The 23336-nt window shown below is 38.0% G+C and overlaps 1 protein-coding gene across 1 annotated transcript; it reads right to left on the reverse strand.

Moving 5' to 3' along the window:
* Positions 1–4665: 4665 nt before the first annotated feature.
* Positions 4666–22020, reverse strand: LOC138743270 (keratinocyte-associated transmembrane protein 2-like). The gene is made up of 3 exons (XM_069898325.1): positions 21825–22020; positions 9183–9847; positions 4666–7970 (listed from the first exon to the last, which is right to left on the reverse strand). Exons 1-3 carry the CDS (start codon positions 21925–21927, stop codon positions 7836–7838), a joined length of 903 nt encoding a protein of 300 aa, XP_069754426.1. The 5' UTR covers positions 21928–22020; the 3' UTR covers positions 4666–7835.
* Positions 22021–23336: the final 1316 nt, after the last annotated feature.

Below are 23336 nucleotides of genomic sequence, written 5' to 3' on the forward strand. Positions count from 1 at the left end.
TAGAATATTATCGGACCATTCACCCTTAATATTGACAATAGAGTTAGAGGACATCCCTCCAAGAATGTATAGATGGAGATTAAATTCCATGCTACTTAAAAGGCAGGATTGTAGAGAATTCATTGAAAGACAAAATAAATGTACTTCAAAATAAATACTGAATCAGTGAAAGATAAGTTTATACTATGGGATGCAATGAAAGCGTTCATCGGAGGGCAAATAATAAGTTATGTAACCAAGATGAAGAAGGACTACAATCAGGAAACAGAGCAGTTGGAAAGGGAAATAGTAAATATAGAAAAAGAATTAGCAATGAAGGAAGACACAACTAAAAGAGAATTGGCAGATAAAAAACTAAAATATGAAACACTACAAACATATAAGGTGGAGAAGAACATAATGAAGACAAAACAGAAATATTATGAACTAGGAGAAAAAAACGTACAAAATTCTAGCATGGCAGCTTAAGACAGAACAAACTAAGAGAATGGTATTGGCATCAAGGAAAAAGGACAAACAAATCACATATAATCCAACGGAGATTAATGAAAACATCAGAGAATTCTACGAACAATTATACCAAACTGAAAACGATGGGAAAGAAGACAAAATAGATGAATTTTTATCTAAAATTGAACTACCAAAATTACAAATAGAGGAACAAAATAAATTAACAGAACCATTTGAAATAGTAGAAATACAAGAGATAATAAAAAAACTACCAAATAGTAAAACACCAGGAGAGGATGGATTCCCAATAGAATTCTATAAAACATTTAAAGATTTATTAATTCCTCCCCTCCTGGAAGTAATCAACCAGATTGATAAAACACAAAGCTTACCAGATTCATGCAAAACAGCAATAATTACAGTAATACCAAAGACAGGGAAAGATCCACTCGCACCAGCGTCATATAGACCAATATCTTTACTTAACACAGATTATAAGATAATAGCTAAACTATTAGCAAACAGATTAGCTGACTATGTACCTAAAATAGTAAATCTAGACCAAACTGGATTTATTAAAAAAAGACGAACAACAGACAATATTTGTAAATTTATTAACTTAATTCATGCAGTAGAAGGGAATAAAGCTCCAACAGTAGTAGTTGCTTTAGACACAGAGAAGGCCTTTGACAGAGTAGAATGGAATTATTTATTCAAAGTATTACAAAAATTCAGTTTACCAGAGAAGTACATTAATTGGATTAAAGCATTATATAAGGGGCCATTGGCGAAAGTGACAGTAAATGGATATATATCAAAGCAATTTAACTTAAGCAGATCAACAAGGCAGGGATGCCCACTATCACCCTTATTGTTCGCGTTAGCTATAGAACCACTAGCAGAATTGATAATAACAGAAAATAAAATAAAAGGGATAAAAATAAAAGACAAGGAATATAAAATCAGTTTATTTGCAGATGACGTTATAGTATACTTAACAGAACCAGAAATATCAATAAAAGAATTACATAAGAAATTGAAGGAATATGGAGAAGTGTCGGGTTACAAGATTAACGCAAATAAAAGTGAAGCAATGCCAATGAATAATGCAGATTTCTCATAATTTAAGAAAGAATCACCATTCAGATGGCAAATGCAAGCAATACGATACCTAGGTATACAAATAAATAAAAACCTCAGCCATCTATATAAACTCAATTATTATCCACTAATGAAAAAATTACAGGACGACTTAGAGCATTGGAAAGACTTACCACTAACACTAATAGGAAGGATAAACTGTATTAAAATGAACATTTTCCCAAGGATACAATACCTATTTCAGGCATTGCCAATACACTTGACGGAGAAATTCTTCAAGGAGTTAAAGAAAATAATAAGGAAATTTTTATGGAAAGGGGGGAAACCGAGGATAGCACTAGATAAATTAACAGAATGGTATAAACAAGGAGGCTTACAACTGCCAAACTTTAAAAATTATTATAGAGCCGCACAATTAAGATACCTATCAGATTTTTATCAAACAAGGGAAAAGCCAGATTGGACTAGATTAGAACTAGATAAAATAGGGGAGAAGACCCCTGAACATATATTATATAAATGGGATGAAAAATTGGTACAACGTAGGAATTCTCCAGTATTACATCATCTGCTCAATATTTGGAAGAAGATTCATGTAGAAAGGAATAAAACAAATTACCAATTACCAAAACTATTACTGACGCAAAATCAGTTAATCCCTTTTACAATAGATAACCTTTCCTTTAGAGAATGAGAGAAAAAAGGGATCAAAAGAATAGAAAATTGTTTTTCAGGAAATAAATTATTATCCTTTGAACTAATGAAGGATAAATATAATATAACTCACGATACAGTGTTGGCATACTATCAACTGAAATCCTACTTGAAGGACAAATTGGGAAGCAGTCTGAGGTTACCAGAGAGAAGTAATTTTGAATATGTGATTACAGATACAATGATAATCAAAAAATTTATAACAAATATGTATATTAAACTGCAAGAAAAGGAGAATGAGGAAACAAATGGTAAAACTAAACAAAATTGGGAACAAGATTTAAACATGAAGATAAAGAAGGAAACATGTGAGAAGTTATGCTCTGGAACAATGAGAAATACAATAAACACGAGGTTACGTATGATACAATATAACTGGATACACAGGCTATACATTACACCTCAAAAGTTAAATAAATGGGACCCAACAGTATCTGACAGATGTTTTCATTGTAAAAAAGAAATGGGAACAACAATTCATGCAATCTGGACGTGTGAGAAAGTGAGAAAATTTTGGGAAGATCTAAACCAGATATTAAATAAAATTACAGAAAGCAATATACCAAAAAACCCAGAGATCTTCCTCCTAAGTAACATAAAAAAACAAAGAATTTGGACTTGATTTGGATGGTGCACAAAAAAGACGTTAGGATAGCCCTAGCCGTAGCAAAAAAATGTATTATGTCAGCCTGGAAATTAGAAGATAACTTGAGAATACAACAATGGTATATAGAAATGAATAAATGTATTCCATTAGAAAAAAATAACATATAATTTAAGAAATAATATTGCAATATTTGAACAAATATGGGAGCCATACATGAAACACAATAGAGAAAACCTACCTGGGACATCTATCACCTAAAATGACAGAAGAAGGAAATGAAAAGAATTGACTCAGTGGAATTTCTTGTTTTTTTTATTGAGTGACAACATTGTTTGACTAGTTTAATGTATCTTAGATTCTGTACTTTAAATGAATGGGAGGGGAGGTAGGGAGGGTGGGATGGGAAGGGGGGGGAAGAAAATGACACTGTATATATTTGAAAAGGAAAATGTATTTATCTTGATCAATGTGGTTTATGGTGTGAAAAATAAAAAAAAATTTTAAAAAAGTTAAACACATTGAAACCAACATGGCTTTGGGCCGAGAGATCACTGGACTGGATAGCAACGATTTTTGAGAACTTCCAGGCTTATACATAGAAGACTATGCCTGTGCATAAAGGAAACATCCCATATCAAAATGACATTGAACTGTGGACACATTTGAAAAATATTCATTTACACGTTATCAATTCTGAGATCGAGTTGCTGATTGGTTCAGATGTTCCAAAGCCTCTGGAACCATATGATATGATAGTGTGAGGGAGGTGGACCTTGCGCTGTCAAAACTATGCTTGGTTGGATGATTAATGGACCATTAGGAGTAAGAAAATAGGTTCAAATCAATCAGCTGTGAGTGTCAACAAAATACCATTTGTGAAGCTTAGTAAGCTGTGGAAGTAAAAGTTCAAGAATGATTTTTCTGACCAAGAACATTCAAAGGAAGACCAATAGTTCTGGGATGGTGTCAAAATTTTCCAAGCTGGTTAATGATCATTACTGCATTGGATTACCTTTGAAGAAAAAAGGAGATATGTCTAATAATAGTGTTATTGAGCAAAATACACTGAATTTGGAGAAGATTCAAGATTCTTCCTTTCATTCAGACTGCACCAAATGCATGTCTGATTTCCAAAAGATATTTAGAGAAAATACCAGATAATATTTTGGAATGTAGTGATGGCAAAAAAAATATACTTACCACACCATGGAGTTTTGTATCCATAGAAGGAAAATCTTTTGTGTGACGTTTGATTGAGGAGCTGCCTTTCAGTGAGTTTCACTAAATTCTCAACTCTTACTGACCTGATTTGACCAATACGTTGATAGGAGATTTAACTAGATTCAGTAAAGAACCTGTTGTCATCACTGCAGACATTGAAGCAACGTTCCACCAGGTGAAAGTACCAAATGAAGACAATGACATGTTACAATTTCTTCGGTGGCCCTGATGAGATTATAGTCAAAACATGGTGGAATACAGAATGACAGGGCATCTATTTGGAGCAACTTCATCACCAAGTTTGTGAATTTTACACTTAGAAAATGTGTTGAGGACAATATGGAAAAAATTAGCTCACAAGCTATAAGCAACATCAAGAATAACTTATGTGGATAACTGTCTAACTTCTGCAGCTACAGTAAAAAAAAAGCAATAAACCTTTATCATGAGTTAAAGACAAACTGTTTGAAAGGAAGCTTTCTACTTGCCAAATGGACAAGTAATAGTCACTAGGTATTGACTGCTGTTGTTCGGGTTCGTGTGGGTCCCCCAGGTTAAGAACCAGACCAAAGTTAATGCACAAAGCACATTTATTTCAGGGATGGAAACATGACAACAGGGTCGATATGTTAGGCAACCTCTACTACACACACAATAAACCGGTACATACAATGATCAAGGAAAAATCACTATGATGCCCCACCACCCCTTGACTCAGTGCAGGCACGGCTCTATGCTACAAGGGACACTAAACTTTCCCAACCCTTTTAACAGTGCACATCTTACCAACAATTTCTCCAGCACCCTTCCATGTTTCTTGGCCTGGAATGAAGCAGAGTGGTCCCAAGCTGGCAGAGAGAACAAAGAACACATGGCACCTTTATAGTGCTGGAGGTTCCAGTCCAGGTCATTAGCAGGAGTCAGTGCCGGGAGGATTAATCAAATTACAACTGCCAATGACCCAAGGCCATGGAGCACCTCGGGGAGAACCTCCTGCCAATGGAAGACAGGCAAGACTCTTGATTTCAAGAACAGGAGGTGATGTGGTTCCATTCCATCTGTGATATGCCATAGACATGGACCAGAGAAGTGTTATACTAATACTGGGGTTTTGGTAACAGACTATAACCACCACTAAACTGGCCAATTTTACGAGAGTCCAGTCCATTTACATGTGGCCAACTGTGAAATGTGCAATGTGTGGAGCATAAACAAACCTTGACTGGCAGCTGGTGAGTCCTCCGACTCGGTATGGAGGCAGTGCTGTCACATGAGAGTCACAACCCTTTGCAATATAGGGTTAAAATTACTTTCAAACATATTTTGCAAGAAGTTGGCGAATATTGTTTACAAACTCCATGAGTGTCTCCTGGTAACAGCCAACTTCAAGGTTGTGGCTAGCTTTTACATGTTTAAGATAAACATTCAGTTTTGAGCTTTCCTTTGTTCTGTGAGAAAGGAAAGATGGAGGCAGTCTGAATAATTCTTTTGACTGTTTTATTGACTATTATAATTACTGTTTTTAATCATAGTTTTAATTGTATAAGGATTAAATTAACTGAAAATCTCAATGCAACTTTACTACGGATTTTTCATTGAATGAGTCAAAAGGAACGGCGCTCTAATTTTTCCAAGTGATTATAAAGGAAGATCATACAGTACCATCCATAATGTTTGGGACAAGACATTTTTTCCCCACTTTATTAGCCCTTGTGCTCCACAGTTTTAAATTAGTAACCAAACAATTCACAATTAAAGGCATAATTCCAGATTCTTATTCAAGATTATTTGTAGATATTTTGGTTTGACCATGTAAAAACTACAGCACTTTTTTTTTTATACAAAGTCCCCTCATTTCAGGGCATCATAATGTTAGGACATTTGGCTTCACAGTGAGTACTCAGATATGTTTAATTGCTTCATTAATGCAGGTATAAGAGAGCTAGATTTGCTTCTAATTTTTTTTAAATCACTATTGTAGTCTATAGTTGCCATTTTTTAACATGAGGACCAGAGTTATGCCAACGAAAGTCAAATAAGCCATTATGAGACTGAAAATGAAGAACAAAACAGCAAGAGATACTGCCCAAACCTTAGGATTACAAAAATCAACAGTCAGGAACATCATTATGAAGAGTGTACTGGTGAGCTCAGCAAAGGGATGTATTCCATGGAAGACCTCCACTGCTAATGTCAAAAGAATTCACATCATAATGAAGAAAAATCCCCAAACGTATGTCTGACAGATCAGAACCACTCTTCAGAAGGCAGGTGTGGATGTGTAAATGACTAATTTTCACAGAAGACTTCATGAACAGAAATACAGAGGCTACATTGCAAGATGCAAAACACTAGTCACAGAGACAGGATGGCCATATTACAGTTTGCCACAAAGTATTTAAGAGCCTGCAGATTTCTGGAAAAGGTCTTCTGGACAGATGAGACCAAGATTAACCTGGATCAGGGTGATGGCAAGAGCAAAGTGTGGAGGCGTAAAGGAACTGCCCAAGATCCAAAGTATATCAACATTTGACCAGTTTCTTGATTTTAATTTTCCCATGTAGTCTATTCATTCACCCTGGACTTCTAATCCAAGATATTTTCTTGAAGGATACGGAATTGCTTCTTTCAAATACCTTAAAGCACTGAATTAATTTTAAAAACTTTATTAAAACATAGAGATTTGAGATGAAAAAAATTGTTTTTGATTAGTGTTCCTTTTGCAATGCTTCTAAAAAAATATCAAACATTTTTAAAACAGTAATCATAACAGTCTAAGAACTTCTAAGCAAACACTATAAATTATTTTAAACCAACAAATTTCAGTCTTGATCTTTTAAGACCAATTTCTTAAATACAAGTTAGATTATTAATTCAAATTTTTTTCATTGTTTGTAACCTACAAGATAAACTCAAAAGGATTTCTGAATCAAAGATAGTTTGGACAGGTTAGTTGTGTCAGATCTTGTAATGAAGTTTGTATTGATACAAATGAGATAAACTGATAAAAGTACACAATTTAAGAGTGCACACAGAAATTGCACAATAGTGCACTAATACATTAAAGAAAACAATATATTTCAACAGATCTGTACTCTACAATGATTGAGATAGGGAAGAAAAAAAAAACACAGATCGAAGCAATATGCGAGGATTACAGGTAACTAATATATTTTAACCTGGTTTGCGCAAAATACAGTTTAACATTATATGTTATACCTTAATAGCAAAAAGTATTCAGTCCAAATAATATGACATCCAAAACTAATTCTTCATTATTTTTCATAATGATGTACCAATTTTGCTGAAATTTTGAAAAAGGCAGGTCATTGCTAATGTAGGCATCTTCTGTACATCAATTTTTAATTAAGAAACTCAATTCAATGTCAACATGAAGCATTCATAAAATTAAATTAAATGAAGTTTTAGTGGTGGTTCAATTCAGACCATATCATTTTAGAAAAAATGAGTAACCTAAAAGTTTGGGTTATGGAGAGTAATTTGTTCTTCATGATCAAAGCAACCAGTATAATTGATAATTCAATCAAACAGTTGCAGTGTTGCAGTGGTTCAGATGACCATTAAAAATATGTTCTTGAAGATTAGCAATGATATTTTTGGGTCTGATTATTAAACAGAATTTATGCTAAACACAAGTTACAGTTTTTATTTGTTTAATGTGCATTGCTCCAACAACAGAAGTCAAAGCTGAAACAAATGCAATTAAATTTAAGTAATGCATTTAGAAAACATAGTCCTTTGTAATCTTAAGTGATGGCATAGCATCATGTATGTTTTGGTCCAACCGCTGATATTCAATTGTCCTGGAGCAGAGACTATCTTTCCACCGTCTGCTTTGAACCAAGAGAACATAAATCTAAAATAAAAGGAAAAAACAATAATTAAATGTTTCAAATTAGGTCTCATTTCTTATTAAAAGTAATACTGAAAGCACAACTGTCGATTTACAAGTACTTTTCAACTAGTATATATTAAAAAAGCACATTTTCTTTTTGAACAGGAAAAACTTTACCCAGATTCAATCCACAAAAATAGAAAATAAACCATTTAATGGGTTTATACAGTGCCATGTATGTATGTAGCTTGCTGAATTAGAACAATACTGTGTTTAGCCCTCCAGCTCTCATTGTTCACTTGAGCCCAAACAGCCATAAAGGTAGCCAAGACTAATCCATTTCTGAGAGACTACTCTTTGACAAAATCATTACCTTGAAGAAGAAATATCTGGGGAGAGTGGCCAAGGGATATAACAAAACTGACTTTAGAAATCTCATTTACAAATTCACAAGACAAAACTAGTTTTCCCCTGAGTTCAAATTACTTCATTGGCCTTGTGAATCTGTTGATGCTAAACTTTTCAGAAGGCACTCATCAATAAGTTATTCAAAACAAAATATAAGCATAAATGAAGTCATACAAATTCCAACATCAGCCCTAATCAATAATGAACAAAATGTAACTTTCTGCATCTCACTTCTTCTAAGGAATTAACATTGAAACACAATAATGCAGATGGCTAGATTACTACTAACAGCAGGCAGGAATGAATGGATGGATAAGCCATGTTAAGGATGTCCAAAACAAAAAAATTTCCACAGATTAAAAAAAAAGTACAACAGCACAATGACCCTTGAGTAGTTGATAGATAGAGATTTATCAGATGTCTAGATTAAAATCTAATCCAGGATAACAAATGCATCTGACTATCAATTTTCAGTGAAAATAAGATTTTTTCTTCTCTCACCCAACCAAAAGACAAAGGTTTACTCAAACAAACTCAACCTGATTCACTACCAATTGATAATCTCACTCAGAAAGTCTCTGGATGCCTGGCATGGCAAGCAACCAAAATAAATAGCACACCAATGCCAATTTTGAGCATTGCTGCAAGATGGAACTGAACAATGATGGTGAAGAGAACGTGGTGTTTTATTCATCTAAATTAGCTGGACAATGTGAAAAAAATTAGAATCATCCAGTAAATTAACTGCCCTTGTGAAGAAATTATTTTTCATGCATGGAACTTTACAATTAAATCAATTTGGCCAAAATAGTTTTACCAACTCACCTTTCTTTTGTTGTGATATGTAATGTAAACAATAGCAATCAGAAAAGCTGCAGCAACCAAGTAAAAAAAGAAGTGACTATCATCTTCTTCAGGTGCGGTGATATATACTGAGTTATCAGGAAGTTCAGGAGGTTCCTCCAAATCATCTATTTCCAGGTCATTCTCTCCCATTTGGTTTTCATCAAAATACTCCTCTGGCTCTCTGCCTTCACTTTGATCATAATAAGACGGTGAATTGTCCTGCTCAACAACTAACAGCTCATTATCTGTCATCTCATCCATCCTTTCTGGAACTATATTTGAGGTAATAGTTTCATCCTCATCAATATCTGTGCCGATCACCATTATTTCCGTATCTGGTTCAGTGACATTAGTTTTAGTTGTTGGTGCAACTAATGTTGGGGTTAATTGGTTAGGATTTTGGCCAATTTTTCTCTGTGTAGTTTCTTCAGGATGAATGGTGGCACTTCCGACTTTTGATGTGGTAGGATTTGGTGCGGTTGTAGATGTCGTTGTGATGACGCTCTTGGTTGCTGTAAAATTCATATTTGGTTTTATAATTCTAATTTCTAATCTCACACTTTCTGAATCAGCTCTCTGGGATGTCACACTGACAGAAGTATTTTCAATGGTCATTATTTGTTTTTCTGAAACCACATCAGTGTCTGAAAAAAAATATAAAATGCAAAAGTAGATCACATAAGGTCTCCATGACAATGACATAGCAAATTTCTACGCCCCCTTCAATATTTCAGCCATCGAACAACTTGGCTTACCAAAAGAGGGAAAGGGACAAGTTTAGCAGCAACAATAAATTCCATTAAATTTCAGTGGCAATTTTTTTTTTCAGCGTTATTCAACATGAAAGCAGAAAGTATTACAGACAGACAAAATAAACATCTCAGACTCCACTAAACATTTAGGTAAATATAAAAATAAAGAATATTAAATAATTTCTCCCGCTGCCCAGCAGTATTCTGATTGACATATTGCACACTTTCACTTTTAGGATATTGTGCCACGTCCACGCATTTCATTCCACAAAATCCAATCACCCTTTACAATAATCCAAATTCACGATTGCATCCTTCCATGCAATCCTACCACTTCAAGTTTCTGGCTGTGAATACAGGTTTTAAAAAAAAATTTAAAAAATTCCAAGATGTAAGAACTGCAGATGCTGTAATTTTGGTCTTAAAAATAAGTGCCCAACCTAAAACTTTGACTGTCATTTTCTCTTCATGATGCAGCATGACTTGTTAATTCCCTAAAAGCTTGGATTGTTGGCTAAGAATACCCTAAATTGCTTCAAAGGTGTTATCAAAAAGAATGGAGACTTGAAACAGGAAACATAGCATGATCAAAAATGCAATTAAACAGATCCTCATGTAAAAAATGAGGCTGCTCATCGATGGTCCAACCAGAGAGGGCGGGGTGGGGGGGGAGGGGGGATTATTAGACCTAATCTATGGTAATGTAGCCAGACAAGTGTTTGTGCAAGAGAACTTTTGAGATAGTGATCATTCTTCTAAGTTTCAAGGTAGCATCTGTAGAAAGAGAGTAGTTTATGTTTAAGGTTCGTAATCTTTCAGTAGAACTGGGAATAGGTACTAAAAAGCATAAAAAGTGGGAAGGGTTGAAAAACAAAATTTGAAATAGTGGAAGTAACGAGAGATTAAATGGGGGGGGGGAAAAACCCATATGCCTGCTCAGACTTCTGTCTTCGGTCTCTGACATTATTCCCATGAAGCTCAATGCATGTCAAAGATACTTTTGAATGGGTACATTACAGCCTTCCAGATAAGGATCATTTCCAGCATTACAAATTCCTTTGATTTTGGACGCTCATGCTATATTTTCATATTTTCTATGTTACCTTGCATGATCACCTTTTTGCGTTCTGTCTGCCTTGTCACAAACCTTTGTTTACTCTCACTTCCGTTCTTCCTCTACTTTTAAAATCCCTGTATATCTAATTACAATGATTATGAAAGGTAATAGACAAAAACGTCAACTCAAATTTATTATCAGACTACATACATGACCTCACACCCAACCCTGAGATCTTTCTTCCTGCAGGCAAGGCAGAATTAAGTGTTTCTTTCTCCAAAAATGCTGCCTGAATTGTTGAATATTTTAGCACTTTTTTTGTTGCCATCATCCACGTGATTTTGTTTTTACAATCATGATGTACTTACAGCTTTAATTAAAAAAACAATCAAAGCAAATATCATGAAAAGGCTCCTATAATCCAGTTTGTCCTCATACTTTAGAATCAGAATTTATTGTCGCTAACACGTCATGAAATTTGGTGTTTTGCTGCAGCATAATAGTGTAAATATACGTATTATAACCATCTTACAACATTACTATATAAAACAAAATAAAGTGCACAAAAAGTAAGGCAGTGTCTTTATTCAGGAATCTGATGGCACCGAGGAAGAAACCGTCCTTGTGCCGTTTTGTGCTCATCTTTAGGCTCATGTACCTTTTTCCCAATGACAGGAGAGTAAAGAGGTCGTGGCCTGATGGTGGGGGTCTTTGAGCATAGACTGTTTTTTAAAGATACCACCTCATGTAGATGCCCTCAATGGAGTAAAGTCTGGTGCCCGTGATGTCGCAGCTGAGTTAACAACCCTCTGGAGTTCATCCTTGTCCTGAGAGTTGGCGCCTCCATACCAGGCAGTGATGCAACCAGCCAGAATGCTCTCCACCTGTAGCTTATGAAAGCCTTCAAATATACCGAATTTCCTCAGACACCTCACAAAGTATAGCTGCTGGTGAGCCTTCTTTGTGATTGCATCAACATGGAGGCTCAAGTACAGATCCTTGGAGATGCTGACACCCAGAAAATTGAAGTTTTTGACTCTTCCACTATTGAGACCTCAATGAGGACTGGGTCGTGTTCCCCCAACTTCCTCCTGAAGTCCACAATCATCTCCTTCCTTTTGTTGATGTTGATTGCAAGGTTATTCTCATTACACTATTCAATGAGTTGATCTATCTCCCTTCTGTATGCTTCCTCATTGCCGTTTGTGGTGTCATCGGCAAACTTACATATAGCATTGGAGTTGTTCCTGGCCACACAGTGATTGGTGTATAATGAGAAGAGCAGTGGGCTAACCACTTATCCTTGGGGTGCACCTGTGTTGATGATCTATGAGGAGGAGAAATTTCCAATTTGTACTGACTGCGGTATTCTGATGAGAAAGTCACAGATCCAGTTGCAGAGGGGGGTATAGAGGCATAGAGTTTGTCATTTCTTGACCAGCACTGAGGGAATAATGGCCAAGATGTAGTTGATGAAGAGTAGCCATATGTATGAATTGCTGTTTGAGGGATCCAGAGCAGAGTGGAAAGCTAGTGATATTGCATCTGCTGTGGAGCGACTGTGACAACAGGCGAATTGCAGCAGGTCCAGATTTTTGCTTAGGTACATGTTAATTCTAGCCTTGACCAGCTTCTCAAACCATTTAATCATAGTAGAAGTTAGTGCTATTGGGTGATAGTTGCTGAGGCAGCTCACACAACTTTTCTTGGGTTCAACATAGTATCTTCAACATGACCATACAATAAACTATGTAACTCTAATCGTAGACTGGCAACTTTAGTTGGACACATTCCTGAAAGGTACATTAAATAATCATTTGTATCAAGATAGTAAAAATCAAATCACCTCTCCTTTTCATCTCTATTTTTATAATTAATAAAATATTCAAAGAAAGTCTTGAAAAGTTGATTTACTACTTTAATGCTGCTGGTCGTCTACAATAACAACTCCAAATTATTAATATTTCAATTCTGGAGATTTTAGCACAATTCAGGAAGATTAGGTACAATAAAAATCAAAGTGATTATATAGGTCAAACTACTTTAATTAGCTGAGACATTTAGCAGTCTTTATCCAGTTTTAATCATTAGTTGGTAAAGACCAAAAATAGTCTCATATTAAAAACTGCAAATTCTCATAAGAAATAGTTATTTCAAAAGTTATTGTGCTATCAGTCACATTCAGGAAAAGAGTTCAAATCCAGAATTATATAAAAGAGTTGAACTTAAAGCCAAATTTGATCATCTCTCAGTATATACTATTGATTAACAATTGTTAAGAAGCAAGAGTCATTTTGATATTCATGGTGATTAATCTGGTAAATTACTGGCATGTCTACTGAAGGGTATCTTAATTTAAATAAAAAACAAATTAATAAGATTCAGATGAGGGATGATAAAATGACAACAGTTCATTTTAAAATTAATGAGACTTTGAGAGAATTTTATTCTAATCTCTATAGTTCTGAATTTAATAATAATTTCATTTCAATGTCAGAGTTTTTAGACCAAATTAATTTACCCTATTTCAGGTATAAACGTACAGGTCCAAAGGTACCTATTTCTCAGGATGAAATCTCTTGCTATCTTCTCGTTGCAGTCTGGTAAATCTCCAGGATCTGATGGTTTTCCTGCAGAATTTTATAAATTATTCTCCAAAGGGCTTGTACCTCACTTAAGTTCTGTTCTTGAAGATTCATTTAAAGAATGAAAAAATTGAAAGAACCAACAGAATGTGTATCTTATAGACTAATTTTATTACTTAATATTATCTAAAGTTTTAGCACATAGATTAGAAAATATTCTATCAATAATTATCGATTCTGACCAAACTGGTTTTATTAAAAATCATTATTCTTATTATAACATAGATCAATTATTGAATATATATTCACCCTCCATCCCAATGATGGAATGTGTTCTTTCATTAGTTGCTGAAAAAGCATTTGACCAGGTAGAATGGGAATATTTATTTCCTATTTTCAGGAAATTTAATTTTGGTCCAGATTTCATTCATTGGATTAATTATATTTATGTCCCATGGCTTAAATTCATTCTAATTCACAACTATTGAAAATGTTTAGGCTATACATGGGAATGCGAGAAGGATGCTCTTTAAGTCCTTTTGCTTTTTGATATAGTATTAGAACCTCTACCTGTCGCCCTCCAAAACTGTACTTTTTTCAAGCCTTACCTATTGTCATTCCCAAATCTTTCTTTAACTCATTAGATTCTGTTATTTCCCCATTTATATGGCAGGGGAAACAACCACACATAAATAAAACCCATCTTCAAAAAACTAAAAGGAATGGGGGATTATCACTTCCAAATTTTATTACTGGGAAATTAATATACATAATTTACTTTTATTATTACATTTTGCTAAATTAGTGAATCACCCATCTTGGGTAGAAATGGAACTGAAGTTTTCTAAAAAATCATCTATGTTGACTTTTTTTTGAAAATTTTATTCATCATTTGTATCAGTACAAAGTATAAATTTAATAATACAGTAAACTTAATAAGTCATACAAAATGATCCAAAAAATGTTTTATTTTTCTCCCCAACCCCCCTCTCCCCAAAAGAAAGCAAAAAGAGAAGAAAAAGAAAACCTACTTCTACATATGTATTAACATTGACTATTTTTTATAATTTTTGAGAGGTGAAAGATGTGGATGGAGTTTTTAATCATAAAATCCATATATGGTTTGCAAATTTTATGCCTTAAGAATTCTATGGTTGACTTGCCAAATGGACACTTGTCAAGGTTAATTGTCAGACCAAAGTCTTGGTGCTGTTGGAAAAGGCGACACAAATGCAGGTGGTGATCTTGCTCATTTTGACTTGGTACAAGGATGTCGTCCAAGTAAATATACACAAAGTCTAAATCTCTGCTTAGAGCATCCATAAGCCACTGAAAAGTTTGCGCAGCATTCTTTAAACCAAATGGCATTCTGAGGAATTCCAAAAGACCAAACGGCGTAATAATTGCTGTCTTGATTCATTCTCATGAATCGGTATCTGATGATATCCCTTAACCAAATCAATCTTTGAAAATATGCGGCAATGATGCAGATCGATGGTGAAATCCTGTATGTGTGGAATTGGGTATCTGTCAGGTGTAGTGACATCATTAAGCCTACAGTAGTCACCGCAGGATCTCCATCTGCCTTTCTTCTTAGGTACCATATGCAAAGGTGAGGCTCAAGGGCTGTTTGAGCGTCGGATGACACCCAATTCTTCCATTGCTTTAAATTCTGCCTTTGCTTGCCACAATTTATCAGGCGGCAGACGATGGGCCCTGGTATGGACCAGTGGGCCTGATGTGCCTATGTAATGAGACACACCGTGGGCTGTTCTTGAGGCATTGAAGTTAAGGGTGAGACTATGGGGAAATTTGTTGAGTAGAACAGTATATGCGTCCTTGTGTAACGTATGTACTCCAAGCCGTGAAACTCTCCCCTTGATGCTCGCCAGTGGATATGTCTGAAAGGTGGTGGTGTGAACTTTATTTTTGCATTTTATGTCTACCAATAAGTTAAGGAAACGTAAAAATTCCGCACCCAAAATGGGTTGAGCGACAGAAGCAAGGACACAATTCCAATGGAACATGGTTCCATCTATTCCGATTGTAACTTGTCTAGTGCCGAAACTTGGAATGGCAGTTCCATTCGCCGCTCAAGTGGCATTTTTTATGTGTCCTTTCAAAATAGGTCGGCAGAAGCAAACTAAGTTCAGCACCTGAGTCTACAAGTAATTTGCACTTATCCACATCGTCCTGAAGATACAATAGGCCTGTATGTACATCAGCTGCAGAGGCCACTACTGGCAGCCGGCTCTCTCGTTTCTCGTAGTAGGTACATAGCTGGACGCACTTAAGGGCATTTTTTCCCCAGTGGCGATGGTAAAAACATCACTCTCGATGTACATTAGTACATTCCTCTTTCTTGGATTGGACAGCAGATACAGGAGGCTGGTAGGATGCGGGAGATGCTTCTGCTGCAAAAACTGGATGTATTCGGGGCAGACTCTTGTGTAGGAGTATGATAGAGCCTGTCAGCCTCTCGAGCCATGTGATGCAGAAATCCATGTTACAAATGGGTATGGCTACGTGAGCTGGAAGTTTTGACAGAAATAAGGTTTCTGAAAGCAGACAATGGGAATGACCATGTGACAATGCCAGCATCTTATTCAATAGATCTGATGGATTCTTCTCATCTAGGAAGATGAAAAGGTGGAAGCATTATGTATAAATAAGGAGGTAGTGAAATGGATTCAGCAATGGTTGGATGGGAGGTGTCAGAGAGTAGTAGTACAAAATTGTTTGTCCAATTGGAGGCCGGTGACTAGTGGAGTTCCTCAGGGATCGGTCCTGGGTCCACTATTGTTTGTTATATATATTAACGATCTGGAAGTAGGGGTGGAGAATTGGATAAGCAAGTTTGTGGATGATACAAAGATTGGTGGTGTTGTGGACAGTGAGGAAGATTACCGTAGATTAAAAGATGATTTAGGAAGGCTGGAGGTGTGGGTTGAGAAATGGCTGATGGAATTTAATACAGATAAGTGTGAGGTGTTAAATTTTGGAAAGGCAAATCTAAGGCTATTGAGATGTGCAGAGCAACAAAGGGATTTAGGAGTGATGGTAAATAGTACCCTCATGGCTGATACTCAGGTAGATGGTGTGGTGAAGAAGGCATTTGGAATGTTGGCCTTCATAAATCGGAGTATTGAATTCAAGAGTAGGGAGGTTATGATGAAATTGTACAAGGCATTGGTGAGGCCAAATTTGGAGTACTGTGTACAGTTTTGGTCACCAAATTATAGGAAAGATATAAACAAAATAGAGAGTGCAGAGAAGGTTCACGAGAATGTTGACAGGATTTCAAGGTTTGAGTTACAGGGAAAGGTAGTGCAGACTAGGGCTTTTTTCTCTGGAGAGTAGAAGATTGAGGGGGGGACTTGATAGAAGTGTTTAAGATTTTAAAAGGGACAGACAGAGTAAATGTGAATAGGCTTTTTCAATCAAGAATGGGGGAGATTCAAACTAGAGGGCATGGTTTAAGATTGAAGGGGGAAAATTATAAGGGGAACATGAGGGAAAATTTCTTTACCCAAAGGGTGGTAGGGATGTGGAATGAGCTTCCGGCAGACGTGGTTGAGGCGGAATCATTGGTTACATTTAAGGATAGACTGGATAGTTACATGGAGAGGAGAGGATTGGAGGGGTATGGACCGGGTGCTGGTCAGTGGGACTAGGAGGGTGGGGATTTGTTTCGGCATGGACTAATAGGGCCAAACTGGCCTGTTCTGTGCTGTAAGTGGTTATATGGTTAGGATCTCAATATAACATTTTCAGGTGAAGAATGGTATTCTAATCTTAGTTTGATTAATGATTCTTCACTTTGAGCAAGGCATTATTTATTATAATTTAAGGTGGTACAAAGAATACACATATTCCAATCCATTTTTATACCCTGATCATGAATATTTTTATGAAGCATCTATCAGAATACTGTGTGTTAATTACATTCAATCCATTTTCCCTACTGAAAAGACTGGATGCCAGACCACTTTTGGAAATACATTGTCTCAAGATGCTCTGTCCCATTAGCAATGAAATTAGTTTAAACAATTTTGTGTGATGAGAGCACTTGCCTTGTTCTGAAAATTATGTAATTTGATTTTAATAAAGTAATGCAGCCTAGGAGAACAGCTTAATTTCCTCAATGTTCCATTCAGCATTGTGTATCATCAAGATTTTTTTTCTTGCTTTCCCTCAATTTTCATAGTATATCCAGTGTTCAGACAAGTCAACAAGGTTCCCTTCAGCATCATACAGAATTATTTTAGGTACACAGAAAATCTGGCATTAAACATTTATTCACACATTGCAAAGTATATTGCACCAAGAAATGAATACCCTCATTCATGCATAGCCACCAGGTTTCAGGTCTTGGAAACAGACCACAAAACTTCCTTAATAAACACATCTCCAGTTATGTAGCACTGTAGCTTGTGCTACATGATATTCAAACCTCAGGCTTTTGAGAGGAATATTAATGCCACTGGTGTTTGACAACAACTTCAGAACATGGAGGGATCCAAGCTGACAAAAGCCAAAACTGCATTTGTAGAACTCTGTCCTGATAAACAATACTAGCATACAGTAAACATATTCTACCAACACTAGAATGTATACTATGATCTTTCATCTGTTTCATGTTGATAACTAAACATATAAAACAAATGAATAAACTAAATGAACAAATACAAAGTTCATCTTTATTTATGTCAAGTTGAACCAATGATCCACATGTGGTCATACCTTGCACCAATCTCCATGAAGCTGAGGTTGCCTCAAACTCAATTCTAAGGTCGCATTCTGCTCCATGTCTCAATTTTAAATCTTTTAACCTTGTTTTCACATGTCTGCATGGCCTGGATTCTCCTTTTCCTCACCTACTACCCCACATCCAATATATCATCCTCTGCCATTTCTGCCACCTACTCCAAGACTGATTGCAGAGAGGAGAAATGGCCAGTGTGAGGAGGAGAGGATGGGAGTAATGAGCAAGAGGCCAACAGAGGATTGTGTATCTGAGAATGGAAGGATCACAAACAGATGGAAGCACGTGGGAGAGGGTGTGTGGTTGAGTTGCAAATAGTGGCAGGTGATTGAGAGTTGCCAAACAGGAAAAGCCAGATGGAATAAGATGCGCCATGGAGGTTGAAACTGTCTCTACCTCCAGCAGGGTGGAGTTATTGAGATATCAGACAAACTTAATAGATCAAGATATCTTTATTATCATGAAATAACACAGAAAGTGTAATATTACATGAAATTTCCTTCTTCCTGCCATAAAGCAGACAAAGTGTCACCATTTGTACCACAGCACCTCTTGAATAAGAAAGAGTAGCAAGAGAGAGCCCCCTCAGAGACATGGAGGTCCGTGGATTTGCCACCAGAGCTCTTGCAGTGTCTGCAACTGCACAAACTCTGTTTAATTCATCGGCAACCCAAGCTCCAGTTGCATCGCTCTGACACAATCAGGAAGCCTTAAGCGGTCAAGACCCTTCAAGAGCCCTTCTTGCCCTCAGCACCCTCATGAGTTCCAGTAAAATAAGTCCCTTGACTGCAAGTCGCCATCCACCTGCAGCCTGTGTGGGTCCTTGAGCCACTGAGCCCCTTGCTGGTTCGCTGCACTGGTCACCGCCCTGTAGTCATCTCCTCTGTTCTTCCTTTTCAAAGAGGAGAGGATGGTGAGATGTTCTCGCTGTTCCTAGTCCATTGCGCTGATCTGCGTCTGCAAACCCTCGCAGCCGCTGCCAAACATACTGTATGGGCCAGCATCTTAGGGACAGACCCCAAAGTTGCAAGATTTTAATTAAAAATACTATCAGCTCCTTTAGCAGGACATTTTAATCCTGTTTAGAGCCGCCAGCATCAGGACCAGGTTATTGTACCCTCCAGAGCATCCTTGTCTCTCCCGGGTTCACACCAGTGGTAGTGCTATTGTTACGGCAGCTCCATCAATTTGAAGAGTACTCATAACCAATAGCAAAGCTAATTTCATAAAAATAATATTCATCTTGCTGTTTACTATTCCAGATAGTTTACTTGTTAAAATGGCGATGTCAAACTTGTTCTAATTCAATGCAACAATCTTGATGTCAAAGCATTCAAGTTTCCAAATAGAGGGACTTCAATGCTTGTGACTTTTAGGATTGTCCTTGGTGCTGTCTATGTGTAATTTTTTTTGAATGTGGGGATAATCATTGCACACCAATCAATGAGCAAGGCCTTGATCCATCAGCAAAGGGACCAAAGCAGTGGTTCTCAACCTTATTATTTCCACTCACATCCCTATGCCATAGGTGCTCTGTGATTAGGGATTGTTTAAAATGGTATGTGGGTGGAAATAAGAAATTTGAAAACCATTGTTTTAATCGTACCTAATTGACTCATTATGTGCATGGTTTCATAACTCCAAAGGAAATGGGCCAATGGCAATTGTTCTCAAGCAAAATATTTCAGTAACAATCATGTCTAGAGCAGTGGACCTCACCGTGTGAAGAAATTCCCTCATGTTTGCCTAACCTTTTCCCCTTTCACTCTTAATCCATGTCCTCTGGTTTGCATCTCACCTACCCTCAGTGGAAAAAGCTTATCTGCATTGATTCTGTCTATCCCCCTCATAATTTTAAATGTCTTTATCAAATCTCCCCTCATTCTTATCCGCTCCATGATAGAGTTGTACTTTTCTGTAAAACAACTTAACTACTGTGTTTTACCACACGGTGGTACAAGGACTGCCTAAAGATATCTCTTGGTGCCTGCCACATTGACCACCGCCAGTGGGCTGATAACGCCTCAAACCGTGCATCTTGGCGCCTCACAGTTTGGCGGGCAGCAGCCTCCTTTGAAGAAGACCGCAGAGCCCACCTCACTGACAAAAGGCAAAGGAGGAAAAACCCAACACCCAACCCCAACCAACCAATTTTCCCTTGCAACCGCTGCAATCGTGTCTGCCTGTCCCGCATCGGACTGGTCAGCCACAAACGAGCCTGCAGCTGACGTGGACTTTTTACCCCCTCCATAAATCTTCGTCCGCGAAGCCAAGCCAAAGAGTGCATATCCACAAAATGCAACTTTTTCAGCATGCTATCGGTCACCAGTTTCGAAAAACAACTCGCTGGAAGAACTTGGCAGGTCAAGCAGCATCAGTGGGAGAAAAAGAATGGTCAACATTCCAAATCAGAACCCTTCAGGGCAGCACTTCATCACATCGATGAAGCTTTCCACACAAAACTTCAAACATTCTTTTTCTCGCATGGATGCTACTCGACCCACTGAATTCTTCCAGCAGATGGTTTTATGCTCCAGGGTCCAACATCTGCAGTCCCTTGTGTCTTCTCATTCACGAGTTTTCTGCCCACCTTTCACCTGTGGTACCATTCCCTTCCCAACAGAGTAGTCACATCAATTTAAGAGTAAAAGATGAATACACAGCCTGTTGACTCAACTCCCCCATCCAAGTAGGGCAATGCACAAAATTAGCACCACATGCAAGAGTGGCAAGTCCAATCTTCCTCTGCCTGCCAGTGTAGGAACTGGGAACCGATTTGGATAAAGGCCATGGAGTGACTACAAACTTCAAACTCAATTTACTAAAGCTAGGATAGCGCCAGTTTTTGTCAAATACAATCGGTTTGAAAGTTTAACAAAAAAACAATTTTGCAATGTTGACCAGGTTTGAGAAGGAAGAAAACCTGGTTATTGCTTTTAAGGATAAATGTGGATTTCTGAACGTGTATTTCTCGTCACTAGACCATCTCCAGTTAGTCCTCGCCCCCGTCCCGCGGCCAGAGACTGACACCCCCCCCCCCCCTCTACGGACACGGACTGACTCCCCAACCCCACCGCCCCGCGGACACGGACTGACCACCCCCTCCCCCGCCCCGCGGACACGGAGTGACACCCCTCCTCCCCCGCCCCGCGGACACGGAGTGACACCTCCCCTCCCCCGCCCCGCGGACGCGGAGTGACACCCCCCTCCCCCGCCCCGCGGACACGGAGTGACACCCCCCCTCCCCCGCCCCCGCCCCGCGGACACGGAGTGACACCTCCCCCCTCCTCCGCCCCGCGGACACGGACTGACACCCCCTTCCTCCGCCCCGCGGAACGAACTGACTCACCGACCCCCCCCCCCCCCCCGCCGGCCCCGCGGACACGTACTGACTCCCCCTCCCCGCGGACACGGACTGACTCGCCCCGGGTTTGAATGGGCCGCCGCCCCCTCTTCACTCACCTTCGTCCGCCAGACAGCTGACGCCAGCAGCAGCTGCAGCGACGAGCACCAGCGTGACAAAGCGCGCCAGCGAGGGGCTCCCGGGCCCTCTTCGTGCTTCCATTTTACACAAAGCGCTCGCCGCCGCTGTCCAGCGAACGCAGCGCAGGGAGACGGTGGAGCCGCCCACTCCTGCCACTTCGCCTCGCCCACTCCTGCCACCTCATCTCTCACGTCATGGCATCGATTCACTTGACGTCACGAAGGAACCATCGCTCCATTGATGCAGAGGCGAGGAATCTGCCCCCCAGACGTGGCAATGAAACATAATACTCCAGCTGTATCAATGCCAAACCCCTGACTTGTTGCATTTAGACACAGTCTACAGTACACTTCTTGCAATGCAAACCTACATGCATACTCTTTAAACATTGCAGTACTTAAATTACTTATTCTTCACATCTCCCATCTGGCCATGCACAACATCTGAGAAGAGCCAGACTGAAGACACATGGGTTGTTCTGTTCAAGGCAGAAAGGTGGAGCAACTGCCCCACCAATGCGACTTCCCACATGAGCCAGTTTATTGGATCCACATGTTTGCTCACATCCATTGTGAATCATTTCCCTTCTACCGCCATGTGAATAATTTTTCTTCAAACAGAAGGGAATATCTTAATAATTTTCTACATTATCTTGTACCTGCCTTGCATTGGTCTACATCTTAAAGATGTGATAGAGAAAATATATGGTGAAGGTACAAGATCACAGCAGTTTAGGAAAGCGGTTTCCAGTAGCAGATGATGAACCATAGGTTCAAAGTAATGGTCAAAAGATGCAAACATGATAGAAGGGCAATTAAAAAAACAATGATAATGATCTCGAATGCACAGCAAAGAAGAGTGATCGAATCAGAGCCTCTTCAAAATGTAATTGGATAAACACAAGAGGAAAATTATTAGCACGTTTGCAGAGAAAACATGAGAATGGGTGACTACAATGTTTTCTAAACAGCTTAAATTCAATGATGATTCAAGCTTATTTCATAGTTATTGATCTACAGAACTAGGCTCAATGAAGAGCAAGAAATAATCATTGTTTAAATGATCCATGTAAAAGGATAGTTCACTCACAGCTTATGTAATATTTATTTCAAATTTAGACATCAATTACTACAGATTAATTTTAATTTTGTGCAGAAATATAATTTCCATCTTCATTATTTAATTGCTACACTAAATACAACCAAATGCTTTTCACTGATGGGAACAACTTCAGTGCGGTGCCTTTTTTGTTCAATTTTCTCTCTACCTAGTTGAATGAGATGATAATGCTTTTATCTAGATTACCATAAATCGATACATCTTGCAATCCAATGCCAATGTCAGACTTCCACTTTTCTAGCACTGCCAATGGTTCTAAGACAATGGCAATAACGTAGCTTGCCGCCAGTGCTGCATTGGAAGTATTACACTTCCAAAGCCTGATTAAAATGAGGGACCTCCAGACTGTAATCTTCTGCTTATTCACTCGA

This window comes from Narcine bancroftii, chromosome 9, assembly GCF_036971445.1.
Source record: "Narcine bancroftii isolate sNarBan1 chromosome 9, sNarBan1.hap1, whole genome shotgun sequence".
NCBI lineage: Eukaryota > Metazoa > Chordata > Chondrichthyes > Torpediniformes > Narcinidae > Narcine > Narcine bancroftii.

Bases quoted from the DNA above. Each gene is read 5' to 3' on its own strand.
- LOC138743270 (XM_069898325.1), bottom strand. From the start codon at position 21,927: ATGGAAGCACGAAGAGGGCCCGGGAGCCCCTCGCTGGCGCGCTTTGTC. The intron at 9,848-21,824 runs GTGAGTGAAGAG...ATTTTTTTTCAG, and splicing joins CAGCTGTCTGGCGGACGAAG to ACACTGATGTGGTTTCAGAA. The intron at 7,971-9,182 runs GTGAGTTGGTAA...CTTTTATTTTAG, and splicing joins CATATCACAACAAAAGAAAG to ATTTATGTTCTCTTGGTTCA.